Below are 20,136 nucleotides of genomic sequence, written 5' to 3'. Positions count from 1 at the left end.
CAAGGGGGGCGCCATGCTCTAAACAAATTAGAGGGTTGCGCTAGCAAGGAGGCGCTAGGGTCGCTTGTGCGAAGTTAGCGCCTCCTTGCTAATGCGACCGACGTCGGTAAACTCGGCAACGGTTTTCATAACCGCCCATCTGCCAATAATGAAAACGGAAGCTGATAAACTTGGCGTCCGTTTTCATTACTGGCAAATGGCCGGTTATGAAAACCGATGCCAAATTTACTGGCGTCGGTCTTCATAACTCAGCGGTCCGCCGAGGTATTTTTTTTTTTTACTTAAGAAAAGAAGTACAGAAAAGCATTTTTTTCTGCTTTTCTGTACTTCTTTTACATGCGCTTCAGGCAGGCGTTAATATCTGAAAGCTAAATGTGCGTCTGAGACGCACACTTTTTTTTTTGAATGCGGAGTGAATGAGTAATAGCCTCATTCCCATGCATTTGCATGTGATGAGCACTATAGCATTTACTCCACATTGGATGTGCATTAAATAGGCGATAATCCCCCTATTGCATTAGGGGGTGGATTAGCGCCTAATTAAACCGCGTCCGAGTGCGGCTTATACAGTGCGCTCAGCTGAGCGCACTGTATTGCATTGGCCCCCAGGAGTGGCATATCCCATTGGCAAAATGCCCCAGTTTGAAACCGATGTGACTCCGTATTCCCCAAGGTACTGTACAAAAACTAATTCTTTAGTAAGCAAAAAAGGGTTATTGTGCTATGGTTGTGGTATATAACATGGGATCATTATAATGAAATATGGACTGTTGTCATTGCTGCTATGTCAGCCATCCTAAATCATTCTGACATCAAACAGGAAGAGCGTTTCCAATCACTCTGACAAACCATCTGAATGCGAGCTCCTGGGGAAAAAAAGGGGCATGGCTGAAGCATTTCGAGAGTTCAAAGGGGAAGTTCTGATAACAATCACCACTCCCAAACTAAACTGGATGCATGTCTTTGTCTGGAGATATACTCCACCTCCTCTGTGTTATTTTAATTTCATTTCTAACTCATCTTTTTTGCGACACTGGCGTAAGTGCGCTCAATCTCTTTGTCAGCTGGGCACGTGTGGCTAAATTCATCCCGAGCATATGCGTTGTTGAGATAGCGCCAGACCCCTGACATTTCCTTTGGGATCTCAAATCCACGATACTTCTTTGCAGCTATCTAAAAAAGGGGAGGAGAAATAAGACAAGATACTTTAATGAGTTAATACTGCTTTTATGTACATTGAAGCTTTTATGGATTGGAGCACCAAGACTGGCTTTAAGCACCAAATATCTGTTCTAGTATAAAAAGGATCACAGTCATTGCAGCAATGTCTATGAACACCTCGTACTGAAATCTGGTTGTTGAAGACAGTAGATGTTAAGATGTAAGAGAGAAAATTGATCGTTATTGATGTCCCACTTAAAAGGGCCTAGTAACTACAAAAGGCAGCCAACCCCCATGGCAAAGGGAAACAAAAGACATGCAATATTATTTGTAAGCTAGATAGCGCTGGTTCTACGTGATCAGGATGATATTAATAATTATAAAAACGTTTAGAGTTCTGGACACGAATGAGGCTACAGAATTGTCAGAGTGATCTCATGATCGTGTTGCTACTGCACAACAAATGTACAGGTCAAAGTGAAGGTTTCCGTCTACGTTCACTAGCAAGATTCACCTGATGTTCACCACTGGTGCAAAAACTTGCAGAAAACATTTTATCATCTCGTTTTGCATGCAGGTTATCACAGTTCTGCAAGAATAAATAGCAAGCACAGTGAACAAAATGACGTGAATTTGAAATGCTCTGATTTTTTTTTAATTTATAGTTTCAAACCTTCCCTATGTCAGAGTCGAAGATTTAGGATAATCCCATTATATTTCCGGGATTAGGGAAAATGGATTGTGACCATCATATGAGAACTCGTTCCTGAAAAGAAAGCTTTAGCATTTATGTACAGAGAACTTCAGGGGAAGGAGTCTGCCTGCTGGAGCAAAAAGAAAAGACAGATTTTAGGTATTGTGGAGGTATCCAGGCCACAGGTAGCCTTTGTCCCTAGGGGAAATGATTCAGGTGGGCTGCAATACCAATGATGACTGCCTGGGACCTGACGGAGCCTGAAGTAAGCCTGATCCTTTCGGATATTTCCTCTTTTATTGATGAGGCCAGGATGCTAAGAGGTATCCTAATTCCTGGATATGCTGTATGGAAATAAATATCATAATGTGGGAGCTGTAACTTTCTGCAGAGTTTCCATTGAGATGATCGGGCAGTGGTTCCCAATCTTTTCCATGTCATGGTACATTCGGGACTGGCTTCATTTTGTCACAGCATATACTGTCACCTTCCCTACCTCTCCCCACTCCCACCTCCCTGGCCTGCCCCCCTCCAATACCTCTAGCATAATCACCTTCCTTCCCTATCACCTACAATAATCATCTTCCCTTCCCCACATGCCCTGGCATAATCCACCTTCTCCACTCTGTCCCTCTGGCATAAATATCCCTCCCCCATGCAATCATTATTTGACCCTCTCCTTGGGATCCCCTCTGGCTGACAGGAAGGATCGGAGAAATAGCACTTCCTGTCCGTTGCTGCTGCTGGCACAAAGCATATGATCGTTGACCATGATCATGAATGATAATTCTGTAAACCGTTAATACTGTAAACTGCTGTGATCTTCTTTTGGAACAATGGTATATTAAATGTCTAAATAAAATAAAATAAATAAATAAATATCTTGACTAAAAATAACATTGCTTTGACTTTTTTTTTTTTTTTTTGGAAAAGTTAAATATTCCATTTCTTCTCTCAGGGCAGAAGGCAAAGAGTTTCCCAGCATAGGTGCTGCATATGCACTGCATGCCCATGGAATGAACAGTGGCCTCTCTGAGGGGAACGTCTGAGATAGCTTACAGCTTAATTGTAATTACCCGATCGTTATAAAAGGTAATCTTCAAAAATGTTCTCCTTCCATGTATTAGTCATGAACTGACTTAAAAAACAGGACCAGCTTTTTGCAATCCCCACATATCTGAATGTAATCCACTCTAAAATACCACCAAAAATGGAATATAAAGAAAAAGAAATTGCTAAGCAATTATGGACTATACCTGACTAAGGATTTCCTTTTGATCTGCCTTGCTTCCTGACCTTTGAGATCATCTAAGGGCGTTCTTAAACTGTTGCTGTTCTATTTGTGTTTCTCTGGGAACAATGGTGATTCAGAGATTGTGAAATGACTCCATACTGATGTTTGAATCATGCCACAATTTATCTACATGTCTATTTATATTCCCTCTCTCTTTGTGAACTAAAAGTTATTTTGTGCACAAAAAAATTCATAGGGCCTGATTTACTGAGGTGTTTTCCTCATTCTTTGTCTATGAGAGATAGAAGAAAGGACAAACATTTCAACTCCTCGTGGTCCATAATGGCTGCGCGGAGATCTCCCACACCTGTGTGTATCAGGTACATACAGATTATAGAATCCAGATATCTCTACCCCCCAATATATGCACACAGGTTTGGTTACATGAAAATAACTGCACCTTCTTTTCCTACCTATTTTATAAACATATGCATGGTTATTTTCACATTAAAAAAAACACTACTTGCTCGGGTAAAACACTGATTTATACATGGAAGACGGTATATTTTAAAAACATGCACGCGGAATTGAAATCACTAGTTTGCTGATACCTCCACCAGTTCACCCAGTCCTTCTCCAGCTCATTGAGACCCTCCTGGTTCTTCACCCTGAGCTCCCTCCCAATTCACCCGGACCTTCCACTCAACCAATAGCAGACAATAGTTGAGTCTGTTATCAATTGTGTTAGATAATTACCAGTTGAAAATTACGCAAATAAATTGACAAATGTCAGTTGAATTTTCAAAAGGCCATGCGCGTAACATCCTGGAGATACTCGCGTGGCCAGACCGTGCGCACGCCGAGCACATTTTAAAAACAGCCTGGCCACGCGCGTATCTTCTGGTGTGCGCCGAGGTGCTGGGCCATCCAAAAAGGATGGGCCTGGGGGTGGGATCTGGAGGAGAGGGGCGGGGTAGGGGCTGACCATGACAGTGGCCATTAGGCTTTGTCCCGGGGAAGTGCATGCCTTCAGCTGGCCAGTGCTGGAAAATGAAGAAAGTTTTGAAACATAAAAAACGTAATAGTTGGTGAGGGTTAGGGGTCGGGGAGGAGAGGGGAAGAGGTAGAAAGGGTAGTTAGGGGGGATAGGGAAGTTCCCTCCCAGTTCGCTCCTTAATTGGAGCAGACTAGGAGGGAACTGGGAAAAGCCTAAGAACATAAGAACATAAGAACATGCTGGGTCAGACCAAGGGTCCATCAAGCCCAGCATCCTGTTTCCAACAGTGGCCAATCCAGGCCATAAGAACCTAGCAAGTACTAGGGGTGTGCATTCGGATTGACCGCATTAGTAAAACGCAACTCATATTTTTTTTTTACTTAAAAAATTGATTCGACATAAACGATCGGATTTCCCACATATCGAACATAGATATGTTCGATATGTGGGAAATCGCGATTGTTGAGCCAAAATAAAAATTTAAACCCCCTCACCCTCCTTAATCCCCCCCCAGACTTACCACAACTCCCTGGTGATCGAGCGAGGAGTGAGGACGCCATTTCTGCAATCCTTGGCGAGAAGCATGTGACGTCGGCGGCACGTCGAGTGACGCCGGCGTCACGTGATTCCCGGCTCATTCGCGCCGGACGGCTCGTTCGGCCCAAAAAGAACTTTTGGCCAGCTTGGGGGGGTCAGGAGGCCCCCCCAAGCTGGCCAAAAGTTCTTTTTGGGCCGAACGAGCCGTCCGGCGCGAACGAGCCGGGAATCACGTGGCGCCGCGTCACTCAGACGCGACGTCACGTGATTCCCGGCAAGTTCGCGCCGGACGGCTCGTTCGGCCCAAAAAGAACTTTTGGCCAGCTTGAGGGGGTCAGGAGGCCCCCCCAAGCTGGCCAAAAGTTCTTTTTGGGCCGAACGAGCCGTCCGGCGCGAACTTGCCGGGAATCACGTGACGTCGGTGTCACGTGATTCCCGGCTCGTTCGCGCCGGACGGCTCGTTCGGCCCAAAAAGAACTTTTGGCCAGCTTGGGGGGTCAGGAGGCCCCCCCAAGCTGGCCAAAAGTTCTTTTTGGGCCGAACGAGCCGTCCGGCGCGAACGAGCCGGGAATCACGTGACGCCGAGTCTGAGTGACGCGGCGCCACGTGATTCCCGGCAAGTTCGCGCCGGACGGCTCGTTCGGCCCAAAAAGAACTTTTGGCCAGCTTGAGGGGGTCAGGAGGCCCCCCCAAGCTGGCCAAAAGTTCTTTTTGGGCCGAACGAGCCGTCCGGCGCGAACTCGCCGGGAATCACGTGACGCCGCGTCACTCGACGTGCCACCGACGTCACATGCTTCTCGCCAAGGATTGCAGAAATGACGTCCTCACTCCTCGCTCGATCACCAGGGAGTTGTGGTAAGTCTGGGGGGGGGGATTAAGGAGGGTGAGGGGGTTTAAATTTTTTTTTTGCACATATGTACATATACCCAACTCATTGGATTTTTTTTATGTCCATATTGGCCGCAAGTGGGACCCCCTTTCGGACATAAAAAATATGAACATAAAATTTTGCTCTGCACATCCCTAGCAAGTACCCAAAAACTAAGTCTATTCCATGTTAACATTGCTAGTAATAGCGGTGGTTATTATCTAAGTCAACTTAATTAATAGCAGGTAATGGACTTCTCCTCCAAGAACTTATCCAATCCTTTTTTAAACACAGCTATACTAACTGCACTAACCACATCCTCTGGCAACAAATTCCAGAGTTTAATTGTGCGTTGAGTGAAAAATAACTTTCTCTGATTAGTTTTAAATGTGCCACATGCTAACTTCATGAAGTGTCCCTAGTCTTTCTATTATCCGAAAGAGTAGAAAACCAATTCACATCTACCCATTCTAGACCTCTCATGATTTTAAACACCTCTATCATATCCCCCCTCAGCCATTTCTTCTCCAAGCTGAAAAGTCCTAACCTCTTTAGTCTTTCCTCATAGGGGAGCTGTTCCATTCCCTTTATCATTTTGGTAGCCCTTCTCTGTACCTTATCCATCGCAATTATATCTTTTTTGAGATGCGGCGACCAGAATTGTACACAGTATTCAAGGTGCGGTCTCACCATGGAGCGATACAGAGGCATTATGACACTTTCCGTTTTATTCACCATTCCCTTTCTAATAATTCCCAACATTCTGTGCTTTTTTGACTGTCGCAGCACACTGAACCGACGATTTCAATGTGTTATCCACTATGATGCCTAGATCTCTTTTTTGGGTAGTAGCATCTAATATGGAACCTAACATTGTGTAACTATATGGGTTATTTTTCCCTATATGCATCACCTTGCACTTGTCCACATTAAATTTCATCTGCCATTTTGATGCCCAATTTTCCAGCCTCAGAAGGTCTTCCTGCAATTTATCACAATCTGCTTGTGATTTAACTACTCTGAACAATTTTGTTTCATCTGCAAATTTAATTACCTCACTCGTCGCATTTCTTTCCAGATCATTTATAAATATATTGAAAAGTAAGGGTCCCAATACAGATCCCTGAGGCACTCCACTGCCCACTCCCTTCCACTGAGAAAATTGTCCATTTAATCCTACTCTCTGTTTCCTGTCTTGTAGCCAGTTTGTAATCCACGAAAGGACATCGCCACCTATCCCGTGACTTTTTATTTTTCCTAGAAGCCTCTCATGAGGAACTTTGTCAAATGCCTTCTTAAAATCCAAGTACACTACATCTACCGGTTCATCTTTATCCACATGTTTATTAACTCCTTCAAAAAAGTGAAGCAGATTTGTGAGGCAAGACTTGCCCTGGGTAAAGCCATGCTGACTTTGTTCCATTAAACCACGTCTTTCTATATGTTCTGTGATTTTGATGTTTAGAACACTTTCCACTATTTTTCCTGGCACTGAAGTCAGGTTAACCGGTCTGTAGTTTCCCGGATCGCCCCTGGAGCCCTTTTTAAATATGGGGGTTACATTAGCTATCCTCCAATCTTCAGGTACAATGGATGATTTTAATGATAGGTTACAAATTTTTACTAATAGGTCTGAAATTTTATTTTTTAGTTCCTTCAAAACTCTGGGGTGTATACCATCCGGTCCAGGTGATTTACTACTCTTAAGTTTGTCAATCAGATCTATCACATCTTCTAGGTTCACCGTGATTTAGTTCAGTCCATCTAAATCATTACCCATGAAAACCTTCTCCAGTACGGGTACCTCCCCAACATCCTCTTCAGTAAACACAGAAGAAAATAAATAATTTAATCTTTCCGCAATGGCCTTATCTTCTCTAAGTGCCCCTTTAACCCCTCGATCATCTAACGGTCCAATTGACTCCCTCACAGGCTTTCTGCTTTGGATATATTTAAAAATGTTTTTATTGTGAGTTTTTGCCTCTACGGCCAAGTCTTTTCAAATTCTCTCTTTGCCTGTCTTATCAATATCTTACATTTAACTTGCCATCTTTTATGCATTATCCTATTTTCTTCTGTTGGATCCTTCTTCCAATTTTTGAATGAAGATCTTTTGGCTAAAATAGCTTCTTTCACCTCCCCTTTTAACCATGCCGGTAATCGTTTTGCCTTCTTTCCACCTTTCTTAATGTGTGGAATACATCTGGATTGTGCTTCTAGGATGGTATTTTTTAACAATGACCACACCTCTTGCACACTTTTTACTTTTGTAGTTGCTCCTTCCAGTTTTTTTCTAACTATTTTTCTCATTTTATCAAAGTTTCACTTTTGAAAGTTTAGCACGAGAGCCGTGGATTTGCTTACTGTCCCTCTTCCAGTCATTAAATCAAATTTGATCATATTATGATCACTATTGCCAAGCAGCCCCACCACCATTACCTCTCTCACCAAATCCTGTGCTCCACTGAGAATTAGATCTAAAATTGCTCAACAACCAAGAGAGCCTACTCGCGTTGCTGCATGCATTTTTCAAAAATTCCTCTCTCCTACGCGTGCGACTGGTCACTTATGCACACATGTATGCACTGATACAAAATAAGGTGCGCATGTGTGTGTGGGCATTGTATTTTATAGCATGCACGCAGCAGCATGCGCATGTTATAAAATTGGTGCGTCTATGTGCGTACACCGGAAACCGCGCGCAGATGGATGCCCGCATGTTTTAAAAAAATCTACCTTTGTGTGCACAGTAAGTTGTATAAAATAGCAACTGGGTGCACATAACTCTTAGCCACACCCCAGAACGCTCCTAGACTGTCCCTTTTTTGTGTGTGTAAATGTGCATGCAAACCTGAAACATGCATGTAGTTTTGATGTTTGCAAAATAGCATGTATGCAACTACAAGCTACTTACATGTGTGCATGCTAATTTTATGTGTGTAACTCCTTTGAAAATTCACTCCTTAGTGAATAAGACCCTTGGTATGACTATAGTAAGGCAGAGCAAGGAAGCAGGTGAAAGCCTGGCTTTTCCTCCAGTCCTTTAATCGATGATGCTTTTGAATAGCTGGGTAGGTTTGTTGGGTTCAAGGTTTCTCTTGGTTGTTATGTTTAAATGTCGCTATTCTAATGTCTTATGCTCTACCTGTCCTCTGTCATTCAGTTCTTTCTCTCTCTCTCGTTCCCCTGCCCCAGAGATTTGGTGACAGGTAACCCTAACCCTCTCTTGGGTCGAGGTCCCTATTACAGGGGTCACATGGTTCCAGAAGCACACTTGCTGTCCCGGACCTTTCACTCTTCTCACCACTTCCTTGCAGTAGGGAGTACCTGGGAAGCCGGGGTCGCAGCGGGGAGGAAGACAGGCCTCTGGGGCCCTTGGGGGCGGGTACCTTATGCAGTATCTTTTTCCACTCAATCACACTTATAGAACTCAGTAGTTTTCTGCAGTCTGGTTCTCGGGTTGGAAGAAAGCAGGCAGAGGCTTGGAGTAGTGTTCCAGCAAAAATAATTTACTGCAACTTAAAAAAAAATGAATCCAGGCAAGAATAGCAAAAATCATGGTATGGGAAAGCAAGTGTTACAGTCTCTCTATGTCAGCCTCTGAATCAGTGTCCAAAGTCTCTTCCTGGAGATGGGGGAGTAAAGCCTCTCCTCTCCAAAAGTGCAAGGGAGATGGTGGTGGAAAAAAAACAAACTTCTCGCAAACTGTTGTTACGCCTGGGAAACCACACACTCCGATTTCATTGGGGGAAGGTGAGGCAGTACCCTGGATCTGGGTGGCTCTGCTGTAAATGGGCACAGAGCTCAGGAACCACAACCCGGTCCCCTCAGACAAGGATGCTTGCCCTTCTGAGCTGGCAGCTGGTCAGGAAAAGATAAAAATTCCTCTTAACTCCTCTCCTCTTGCACAAGCTGGAACCCTCTAGGTCTGCGAGAACTCTAGCAGGGCTTCTATGCTTGAATAATCCCAGAGGTGCAGGCTCTGGGGCATACAGGGATTCACCACCCAGAAAACCTTCCACCTCAACCAAAAGCTAAATCCAACCACACCTGGAGCATGCGCAACCTAGTTTATAGAGGGGAGCACTGACCAATCCCAAGCAAGGGGGAAGAACCAAGAATGCAAAAATCTCCCAGCAATTGTAAACAGTGAAAAATAATTGGTAAGGATGTGAAGCCACCATTACATACAATATGCATGTGGGTACACTGTTTATTCTAAGTATTATAATATTTATCCAAAGTATAATCTATAAGCACATATCAGTGCCTATGTATGAGGATAATTTATCCTTTCTCCAGCTGTAAGGCCCTGACTGCATGGACTTTCTTACTATTCTGGCTTAGGTAATTTGTTGTACCCCACCTTGGATGAATTTCAAAAAAGTAAAAAATAAGTCATAAAAATAGAATAATACAATACACAATTGTATTATAATACATAATTGTATAATACATAATTGTGTATAATACATAATTGTACATAATTATGTATAATAAATTATGTATAATACATACTTGTGTAATTATAATTATGTATAATTACGTATAATTATGTATAATTATATAATTATACATAATTATACATAATTATATAATTATGTATAATTACGTATAATTATGTATAATACATAATTGTACATATAATACATAATTATGTATAATACATAATTGTACAATACATAATTGTATAATAATAATACATGTTCATATGTGGGCACACATGTTATAAAATTGCTGCATCTATTGAATAATACATAATAAAATAGACAACAATAATAGAATTATTGTTGTCTATTTTATATTTAATATTTAATGATTTACGTTCTTTTGTTCAAAACTCTGTTTAATGTAACGCCTTACCTGTGACAGTTTTGTTCTATGGAAACCGACCTGATTTGATATTTATATCGAGAATGTCGGTATATAAAAACCCTAAATAAATAAATAAATAATGATAATATTGTAATACCGACATTTGACTTTGTATTGTCTCTAGTCCTATATTAGGGTTGGATATAGAAATGTGCAATAAAAATTGCACAAGTATCACTTTTTGATGATTTTTTTTTTTTTTTTTTTTTACAAAGGCAAAAAATTTACTTTGCTGTTTTTGCTTTGACTGAATTTTTTTTCGGACAAAATTCAATGAAGAAAAATTGAAAAGTGGCAAAAAAGCATTTTCACTGTATTTACAAGCATGTTTCTTTTGAAACTGGTGAATTGTTGCAGAATGGATGGATTTCAGCAATGTCTGCCTTTCTTGTGGATATTCTTATCGGGGATGAAACTGAGAGGTGGCAGAGTGGGCAAAGTTAACCAGCTATCGTAAACCAGTCAACTGTGTCCAGATATTCAGCTGCACTTAATCGGTAGGGATGGTAACTTTCAGATGGGCATGCGGGTGCACATAGACACGTGTGCGTCAGTGCGTGTCCAGAGATGCAGCAATTTTATAACATGCGTGCCCACTTATTTATTTATTTATTTATTTATTTATTTATTTATTTAAGTTTTTTATATACCAACATTCAAGACAATAGTCCCATCATGCTGGTTCACATGAAACAGGAGTGCAAAATAAACTTAAACTTGAACAATAGTGCGGAAATAGCAGTTACATGTAACAAGGAAAATTGAACTTGGAATGAGAAGGAAAAAGGAAAAGGAAAACCAGCTAATTACATATAATTACATTGTAAGAGGTAGCTAATAGTGATGTTGATGGTGATGTGATGATTGTTAGGAGTTAAATGATATTGGAGTTAGGAAACATATGAACATGTTATAAAATAGCCTAGACACACGCATGTGTGTGCCTAATGTTAAGCTTGTGCATGTCCAGGAGTGTAAGTCAGCTTATGGACACGCAACTTCCTAAATTGTAAAACTGCCACGTGTCCAGCTGAGGACCAGTTTCATCCGTTCATCCACCAGTTTGCCCAGTGTTCTGCTAAAGGCCTTCCAAACCCTCCCTGGTTCTTTAGCCTGCACTCCCCCCAGTTACCCCAGACACCTCAAACCTCTTGCAGATTCCTGAATATATATTTTTTAAACTTACACCTCCTCCGTAGCAGAAGAAAAGTTACGCGGCACTGCACCTGGGTGCGCACCAAGGCATGAAGGTACTTGCGGGCACATCTCTTAGCCTTGCCCAAAAACACCCCCACACCACGCCCCTTTTTCCTCCGATGCGAGATATTTGCGCATTGGTACTTGTGCATGCATGTGGGCGGCTTATAAAATTGGGTGGACACATGCTCTTGCTACATGCGCACCCATCTTCCAGTTTTGGCATGCACCTAGCTTTTAAAATTCAGCTTTAAGAGTGCACCTGAATATCTGCTTAAATCTAACAGTGCAAATCTTGTGTGGTTAAATTTAGGTCAGCAATTTATGTGGACTAAGTTGTCTAAACAAATGTAGCTGGTTACTGCTAAATATTGCACAAAACTAGCTAAATTTGATAAGCCCATCCCGAGCACAAACCTTGAAGGTGGTAGAGATGGAGGTATGGAAGGGGAAGAAGGAACCTGAAGGAGGAAGAGAAGGGCTGAGTCTGTAGATGAAGAGGAATTTGAGGGGCAGATGAAAACCTATGGCAAGAGCAGCAACATATAAACATAGAAATGTAACAGCAGAAAAAGACCATTTGGCCTATCTAGTATGCCCATCCACCCCAAGTATAAAGCTACCCAGTCCTTACCCCATGCTTTCCTGAAATTGTATCCTGTCCTTGTCTTCAGTATCTGAAGTCAAGAAAGCATGGGATAAGCCCAGGGGATCTCTAAAGGTAAGGATTGTAGGGTAGGGAAAGCAGACATTGATGGATGATGAAAGATGAAGGAGGAAGGAGAAATGGGAGATGGAGAAGGGGGAAGAGAATTTAACAGATGATGTAGGGAAGGGAAGAAAGAATGAAAGAAGAATCAAAAGATAAGAGGGATGATAAAGAGAGAAGTAGTGACTAGACAAACTGGAAGACCTGCACTAAGGAAGAGCAAACCCACTTTTATTTCTACGTTAACAGCTGTTTGAAAGCCAGGGTAGCTTTCCTTTCAAGTAATATCTTGATTCAACCCATGCCCCTACTATATGTATGAGGCTAGTTTAAATGGCTTTAGGGAAACTTGGAAATTGAGCCTTTCACAAAAGCTGATTACAGCTTGGTCAAGTTGACCAAGTTCATTCCAAATAAAGGTAAGTTTAACTGAGATGTAATCCAGTTGCTCAATTCTTTGCTTTAATTTAATATCTTCTATTTTCTTCAAACTTCATTGAGCGCATGTTGCTACATGAAAAGGAAATACAAATGGGTATAAGCAGGTGCAGAAAAAAATGAACGAAATGAAATGTGTGCAAGAAGCACTCTTTAGCAGGAAATGTTCGGAGATAGATGGCATGCCTGTCAACAAGAAGGATGCTGGATATTCACTAACCATGGTGGATCAATAACCCATCAACCTTGTCTCTAACTCTCCCCACGCTTGACTCATTAATCCAACTTGCCAAGGCCTGGCATTTTCTGTCTGTGCTCCTGTTTGTGCAGTTGTATTTTTGTACTTGTTTCAAATTAATTTTAGATAGTACTGAGTAAGTTCAGTGCCATGAGCATCTTTGAACACATACATATATTGAATTTCTTTGTCAACTGGCTATACTTTATATAGTTCAGTGGAGGCTGCCCATATAAACACAGTCCTAGTAAACATATTGCAATATCAAATAAAACTGACTGTTCCTGCTATGTTATTTTTAGCATTATAATAGCTGTTCTTGTGTAACAGAAACCTCTAATGACATCAATCAGTAACAACACCCCAAACCTATTAATTTTATAATCATTAATATCATCCTGTGCACATAGTGCCAGTCTTCTCTAGTTTCTAAGCCACAATGCAGCTCATCTATTATTTTCCTCTACTGTGGGCGTAGGCAGCAAGAAATGTGGTCAAACCACAGTAGATGCTGGACAAACATGTTAAGATTTTATTCTTGTCCGTTGGCTTGATATCTGTTGAAACAGCTCTTCCAGTACAACAGACACCTCTAGTGGCATCAGCTAATAAAAAAAACAAAACACAAAACTTATACATTCTGTATTCAGAATTGATTCAGAATCTTGTTTAAGATGAACTAAAAAGGTTAATAAGATTTCTTTTCTGTTGCAGTCATTAATTGAATGCATGCTGAAGGGAAATTGTAGAGTTTGATAATTACGAGGGCACAGAACTTTCCTGGAGTCAGTTAGACTGTGTAACTAAGATTATCATTCAGAGCATCAAGCCCACCCAGTAACTGTCTTTTCTATCCTATTTTGGACTTAAAGGCAAGTGAATTGTAATTCTTTGAAATTCTGATCTGGAAAATACTTCTTGCAATATGGTGACCTCCCAGCTTTATGTTGGCATGAATAGGCTGATCAGCTTCAGGTATTTTTTTTTTTAGCAAAATGTCTACAATATTGCCATCCTATTCGACAGAGCATAGAAATATGAGGGCAATACCATATCATAGTATATGCCAGATGAATGGCATTGCCGTAGAAATATCAAATAATTACCCCGGTATAAGTGGCATGCCTTGGAAATTATAGTGAGATACTATTTACCTATCTACTTCCTATTATTACCAGAAAAATGCAAAAGTATTATCACACTTTTGAGTTTATGAAGGTAGCTTTTTACTACCAATCCAATGTCCCCCAATTTGTGCATAAATTTTATAGCAGTGAACTGCTCTGCCCTTACAGGGAGTATATGGACCTTTACCTTCCACAGCGGTCATGCTGATCTTCTGAACGGCTGCACTCTGGTATAAGCGATCCAAGGCTTTGATTTACCTTAATTATATGAAGCTTGGGTAGCAGATTGCAGTCTGCTAAGGTGAGTCGATTTCCATCTAGGTACTTTCTCTCGGAAATCAGAACTTCCTCTGTGCTGTGGTGATCGATTTCATCAGGAAGTGGAGTGTTCAGGTAATTGTCTAGTCGTTTAAATTCCTTCAGCAAAGCCTTTTCAAAATCTGAATCAAGAGAGAAGGATGCTGGCTTGCATTTCATAGTCACACATACCCACCCACACTCCTGAACCCTTGGCCATATCATACTCAAAAACCACTGTACCTTGGCACAGCATAATGCCGTTTCCAAGTATATTTTAACAGAAAAGTGAAAGGCCATACAAGAAAATGATTGTAAAGGGAATGGGGGGAGGGGGAGGCACAGATTCCCCTTAGTCTGTTATTAGGAAAATTCCAGCAACAGGAAGTTCCAGAACAATAATGGTCAACTGGGAGCGATAAATGTGTCCATCCCCCAAAGGGTGGGTCAGCATTTGTAGGTAGAGACTCCATGAATCGGTGAGAGGAATCGCCTGGAGTTCCTTGTTAGTTTCGGACAGGAATTGCCAAGGAGTTAGTAATGGGGCAGCCAATGGAGAAAGAAGAGCCTGTTTACCGAGCTGATATAGCCATCAGGCACAGTTCTACCATTTCTTTGAATGGGAAGAGAGGATTTGCCTGAATCCTGGGTTTATCCCGTCAGCCTCACAGAATTTATGTCCCCGAATGTTCAACGAGTGGGTCAGCGCTCAGCAGGGCTTAGAAGTGTGACTCCCCCTTGTTGAGGGGAAGGGGGTTAAATACGATTTATGAAAAAATGTTTATATATTTATTTATTTATTTATTTATAGTCTTTTTTTATATAGTTTTTTTAGGAACATAAGGTAAAGAGGAAACAATAGTGCACCTTGAATATGAACTGCAATCATTTTTATTATTAATTCATGTTTTCTGATAACAGTATTTGTTCATAATTGGTATGCTATGTTTTCTCTTTACATTTTGCACTTTCATTTCTATAACTACTGTGCCTATGTAATATGGCTTTCTTATTACATCTTCTTATTGCTCTCTTTGGATTTACTACTACAGTGCATGTAATGCCTTGGCAAGGCTACAAAATACTCCCAGTCAGAGCTCTGACAGCGATAGCTGATACTTCAGTGAGACTACCTACATCACTCGTTCTTACAGAGCACGCACCACCACCACTGGCTCAGGATTGTTTTGATCATCATGTGTTTAATTTGCACAAGAGAAATGGATATGCCCAGAAGATACTGTTTGTGACCATGTGCCGAGCAGCTCTGAAAGGCTAAGGATAACTCCAGTGTGATTGTGAACATTGTAAATATACTGCAAATGCCATCTTCTCGCACTTCAGGCAAATTTTTGAAATTGGAATAGCGAAGGAGTTTTAATCTGTACAGTACTGTAAGTATGAGCATTTTCATGGATATCCAGAAAAGTATTGCAAATTTCCCTTTAAAAATAATCATCAATTTTTAACATCCAGTATCAGAATTCCTTACTTATATTTGCTTCTTTTCGCGTGTTCTTGATGTATGCAGAAAACTTTGCAAATATGTCACTCCCCACATCAAAGGACTCCTTACTTTTGGGACTCAGGTGGGGATACCTTTAAAAGCAGATAGAACAGTGTTTCAGTGCATGCAGGAGAAATAGAGGAAGAAAAGTATTAGAGTACAAAAATTCAGTTGATGATGGTTGTTAACTAGAAAACAAATAATCATGTATGCAAATTCAATATTAGTGGCATCTCCATTTCAGGACCTGTCCTGCATGACGTCTGGCAGTCTCAAAATGTGATAGAAGTAGCCTTGATAGCCTGCTGCCTTGGTGGGAGAGGATATTATTTTTATTATTTATTTGGATGGCACATACCAGATGCATGTAGTGCTGACAAGGACATAAGTAATAATACTAATTATTTGAACTCACCCTTAGGAAAGCCATAACCAAATTATATAATTGACACAGTATATTATATAGCAGTTGTACATGCTGTATCAAAATATTCAGATTAGCCTGTTTTTTAGAAAAATGAATGCAAACTTAAAAGTTTACTGTGGATATCCTGGAAACCAGACATGGCAGAAGGTTTTTTTGCACTTAAGCGGCTGATATACTAAGGACAGCACTCTACTAAAAGGGTTTTGCTACATTGTATCTATAGTTTGAGAAGCCCTGATCTAACAGATAATTTCACTCTTGTGACCCTTGGAATTAGTAAAACAATACTTTATAATTTTGAAAGAACCAACTTTAAATACATCCACCAACACAATTGTCCCAGTTTTTAGCAATATTTATTCCCTCTAGGGATGTGAATCGTTTTTATAATGAATAGAAATATCGTATGATATTTCTTAATTCGTTATATATCGGGTAAAATGAGAAACAAACACTTTTTCCCCCGAATTTTCATGAAAGTTGTTTTTCGGGTTAGTGCGCGCTAACTCCCATTAGTGTGCGCTAACAAAAAACCATTTATTTTTGTTATTTTTTTGTTACTTTTTGTTATTTTTTGTTACTCCCGTTAGCGCGCACTAAGCCGAAAAACGATTTTTTACTAAAAAAAAATGCCGATCCATGGGAAAACAAGATTTTCCCATGGCCACACAAACCTGAAAGCGCAAACGATCGGGCACCCGATGCATATCCCTATTCTCCTCTGTTGTGAGGAAAAACAGGCATTCAAGAGAGACAAAGTAGGAGGCATGGCTGGCCTAGATACACATGAAAATGGTGACGACAATTAGAATATACTAAAACATTAATTCTCCCACCAGCCCTCTGGACACCCTCTGACAACGGAGGGATGAACCCTTCTCAATCAGATCCTGTTGTCTCAATGCTACAATACTGAGAGATCATCCTGTTTGCATTTCTCTCAATTTCCTCTTTAGTCTCTGCCTTTAGAAAAATCAAGATCAGTTCAGTATTTTTTGTGTTTGTTTAAAACTATTACTAACCTTCCACTTAAAATGAATAAGCATGAGATAGAATTGCATGCATTGGGTCTAACAACTAGGCTGATGTAAACAAATCTATTTCCTATGTATTCATTCATTAAGGAATGAACATACTCAGAATCAAGAAATATAGAAAATACCTTTAAGAGGAGAGTGAAGCTATATGCCCAGCTCTGCTTATGTACATCTTGTCCCTGTGCTGTGAAGCATTATTGCTATTGTACTACCAAAAAGAAAAAAAAAATTCCCCTCAATGCAAAGCTACACCAGAGGCCCAACAACAGTGCTGTGCATGGTTATTTGAGAAATCTCAGATCAATTCTCAGACCCGGCTCCTGCTCCTTCGGCTGAAAGGTGGCTGGGAATATTGTGATACTGCATACAGCCTCTGGTGTGGTAGAGACACTTCTAGCCTTTGCTTAGCAGTGACCTCCACTGGTTGACTTCAGGCCATACATTTTCTGGATTCCTCAGATAATCATCTCCCGTCCACGGCCCTTGCTACTGCAATGAGTAGGCTAGGCAGGAGGAGGCATATTAAAAAATGTGGGAAACTGCTAGGTACCCCTGAATGAAGACACATCGCACCTTAGCCTTGGAGATCCTCGGTCGAGAATGGTAGTGAAGAGGGCTTGGGCATGTTCTACATGGACTGCAAGCCAAAAAAAGTAGGAGGCGATTGCTGTCTTCCCCCCCCCCCCCCCTCCCAGACTAATTACACAGCTAACGAAAAGTCAACATTTCTGTTTGGATTATTTTTCATCTTTAATATAAAACACATATTCGATGTTGTAAGCATACTTCTCATGTCCTTCAAGATGCCCGTAAGAAAATGTTGGCGTTCCTCTACAGTTTGGCCTTGTGGACCCATTGCAGTACCACCCTGATACATCCCAAGTATGAATACAGTACGAAGAGCCAAAGGTCAGGGAATGTTTCTAAAATCAAGAGAGGCAGCCATAGCAAAAGCCTCACACATTTTATTCTAATGGATGCATAGACTAAGAAATGAAATGTGTTCTGGACAAAAACAAAGTACAAAGAGCAAGAGTGGAAGGTGAAGTGATTGAGCTAAGAAGCAGGTAAGCAGATGCTGTACTTTTAGGAAAAGGAGTAGCAGCACTGTAGCTTTAAGGTTTTACTTGTTTATTCCATTTTCAAAGGATGCTCAGCTGTGCCAAGAGTGACTACGTTGCACACAGAGCTGGCTGTGTTCCTGGCTACCCTGATGAATGTGCTTTTTCGGCTCAGCAAATTCCACCATCTAGAGAATAGATTAAAGCTAAACAACTAATAGTATTCCCACCACTGCGGAAACATCTAACCATACCTGTTTACCCCTCTGTAAACAGATATTGTAAATCTACAGTACTCTTATGGAAGCGAGCTAAGGTCTGCATTCTGCATTCCTCTCCCACCTGCATCTCCTCCTCCTCACTCACAGAGAGAGCATATAAAACATTTCCTCCTATTGTGTTTTTTGATTGAGCCAAGCCATTTCCTCAGCAAAGAATTAACTGATTATATTCAAAGGGAGAAAATGAATAGGCCCAGCTTATTATTAGCATGCTAGGATCTTGGTGAAATAAATGTCCCTCGAGAGGCCCCGATAGGGTCTTTTCAACTACACAAGCACAGAAAGAGAAGCCTTAATCCTTCGATGATAGCATTTGTTGAGTCCAGCACCAGCACTTTGATTAGCTATAGTTTGTTACTTGCCTACTTCCAAGAATTTTCTATTTAAAAGGGGGTAAAATGACTCTATACTACATCTTAAAAAGGAAGGAAAAAGAAGCAGAAGTGAATGTTATAAGATTTGGGTGGACCCTTGGACACTGTGGCAGCTGACCATACCCATGGGGGGAAGTCCCCTGAAAGGCCACAGGTCAGGCTCAGCGCTGGACACACAAACACAGATTTTATCTTTATTTAGACAGTTTGTGAAGCCGCCAGAGGTGGCGGTAGAGAGTAGAAGATGGAGCCCGGCTGGGCTAGTATTCCTCAGGGCGCTGGAACAGCGGCTCCTCTAGTAGCAGTGCTGTAGTGAAAAGAACTGAGAGAATGAGTACAATAAGACATTTACAGAGTCCCCAGTATGGAGAAGCCCCGAGATAGGGAGAGCTGGCCCTTGAGGAGCGAGTACCAGATCCCTGGGAGCAGAGACTTGCTGGCAAGTACTCATGCAGCAGTTCCAAGTAGGAGATGGCACTGGCGCTGGAACGGAGGCAGGCCCTCGAGGAGCGAGTACCTGGTTCCAGGGAAACAGCTCTGAGGAGTAGATGGTGGTAGTACTCAAAGATGGTGTCTGTAGCAAATTCTTCCAAGTAGAAGAGGAGATGGACACAGGCAAAAAGTCAGGGAACATGGGCCCTTGAGGAGCAAGTACCGGTTCCTGAGGGCGACCTGAAAGAAGCAGAGAGGCTCCCGAGGAGCGGGTACCCCGTTAGCAGAAAAGAGTCCAATAGCAGTTGGAGGCAGAGTAGCTGGGTACGGAGAGCGAATCCCATCCGTAGAAATTCCCTTGCTAACTCAACGGCTAGCAAACAAACGTAGGCTTAAATATCCGGGCAATGTGATTTCATCACTGGGGGACGCCCCTGAGGTTCGCGCCATAGAGGAAATAAGAATGAGGACCGTGCGGCGTGCATGCCCTAAGGTACCTGAACAGCATGACGAGAGGCAGCGCCCAAGCTGGTCTGGGGACGCCGGAGAGGACGGCGGGCAGACGCCGAGGCAGCCAGACGTCCACAGGGAGCAGGAGGAGTCGCAGAAAAAGAAATGTAGGTGGAGTGAAGCTGTCGGGCAATG

At 41.7% G+C, this 20,136-nt stretch overlaps 1 protein-coding gene across 3 annotated transcripts in view; it reads right to left on the bottom strand.

Moving 5' to 3' along the window:
* Positions 1-342: 342 nt before the first annotated feature.
* Positions 343-20,136, bottom strand: part of CLIC2 (chloride intracellular channel 2) — a 54,573-nt gene continuing 34,779 nt past the window's right edge. For 2 of the 3 annotated variants that reach the window (XM_029607182.1, XM_029607185.1), the window contains exons 4-7: positions 15,865-15,971; positions 14,334-14,515; positions 1,676-1,750; positions 343-1,173 (exon numbers count right to left, since the gene is read on the bottom strand). In XM_029607182.1, coding sequence (XP_029463042.1) covers positions 1,012-1,173; positions 1,676-1,750; positions 14,334-14,515; positions 15,865-15,971 — 526 coding nt within the window. In that variant the 3' untranslated portion in view covers positions 343-1,011. The remainder of the gene's footprint in view (positions 1,174-1,675; positions 1,751-14,333; positions 14,516-15,864; positions 15,972-20,136) is intronic. The other variant, XM_029607183.1, reaches the window with a different exon arrangement.

This window comes from Rhinatrema bivittatum, chromosome 6 (assembly GCF_901001135.1).
Source record: "Rhinatrema bivittatum chromosome 6, aRhiBiv1.1, whole genome shotgun sequence".
In the NCBI taxonomy this organism is placed as follows: domain Eukaryota; kingdom Metazoa; phylum Chordata; class Amphibia; order Gymnophiona; family Rhinatrematidae; genus Rhinatrema; species Rhinatrema bivittatum.
Note: the sequence above shows the minus strand (reverse complement) of the source record. Positions and strands in the feature narration are given on the sequence as shown.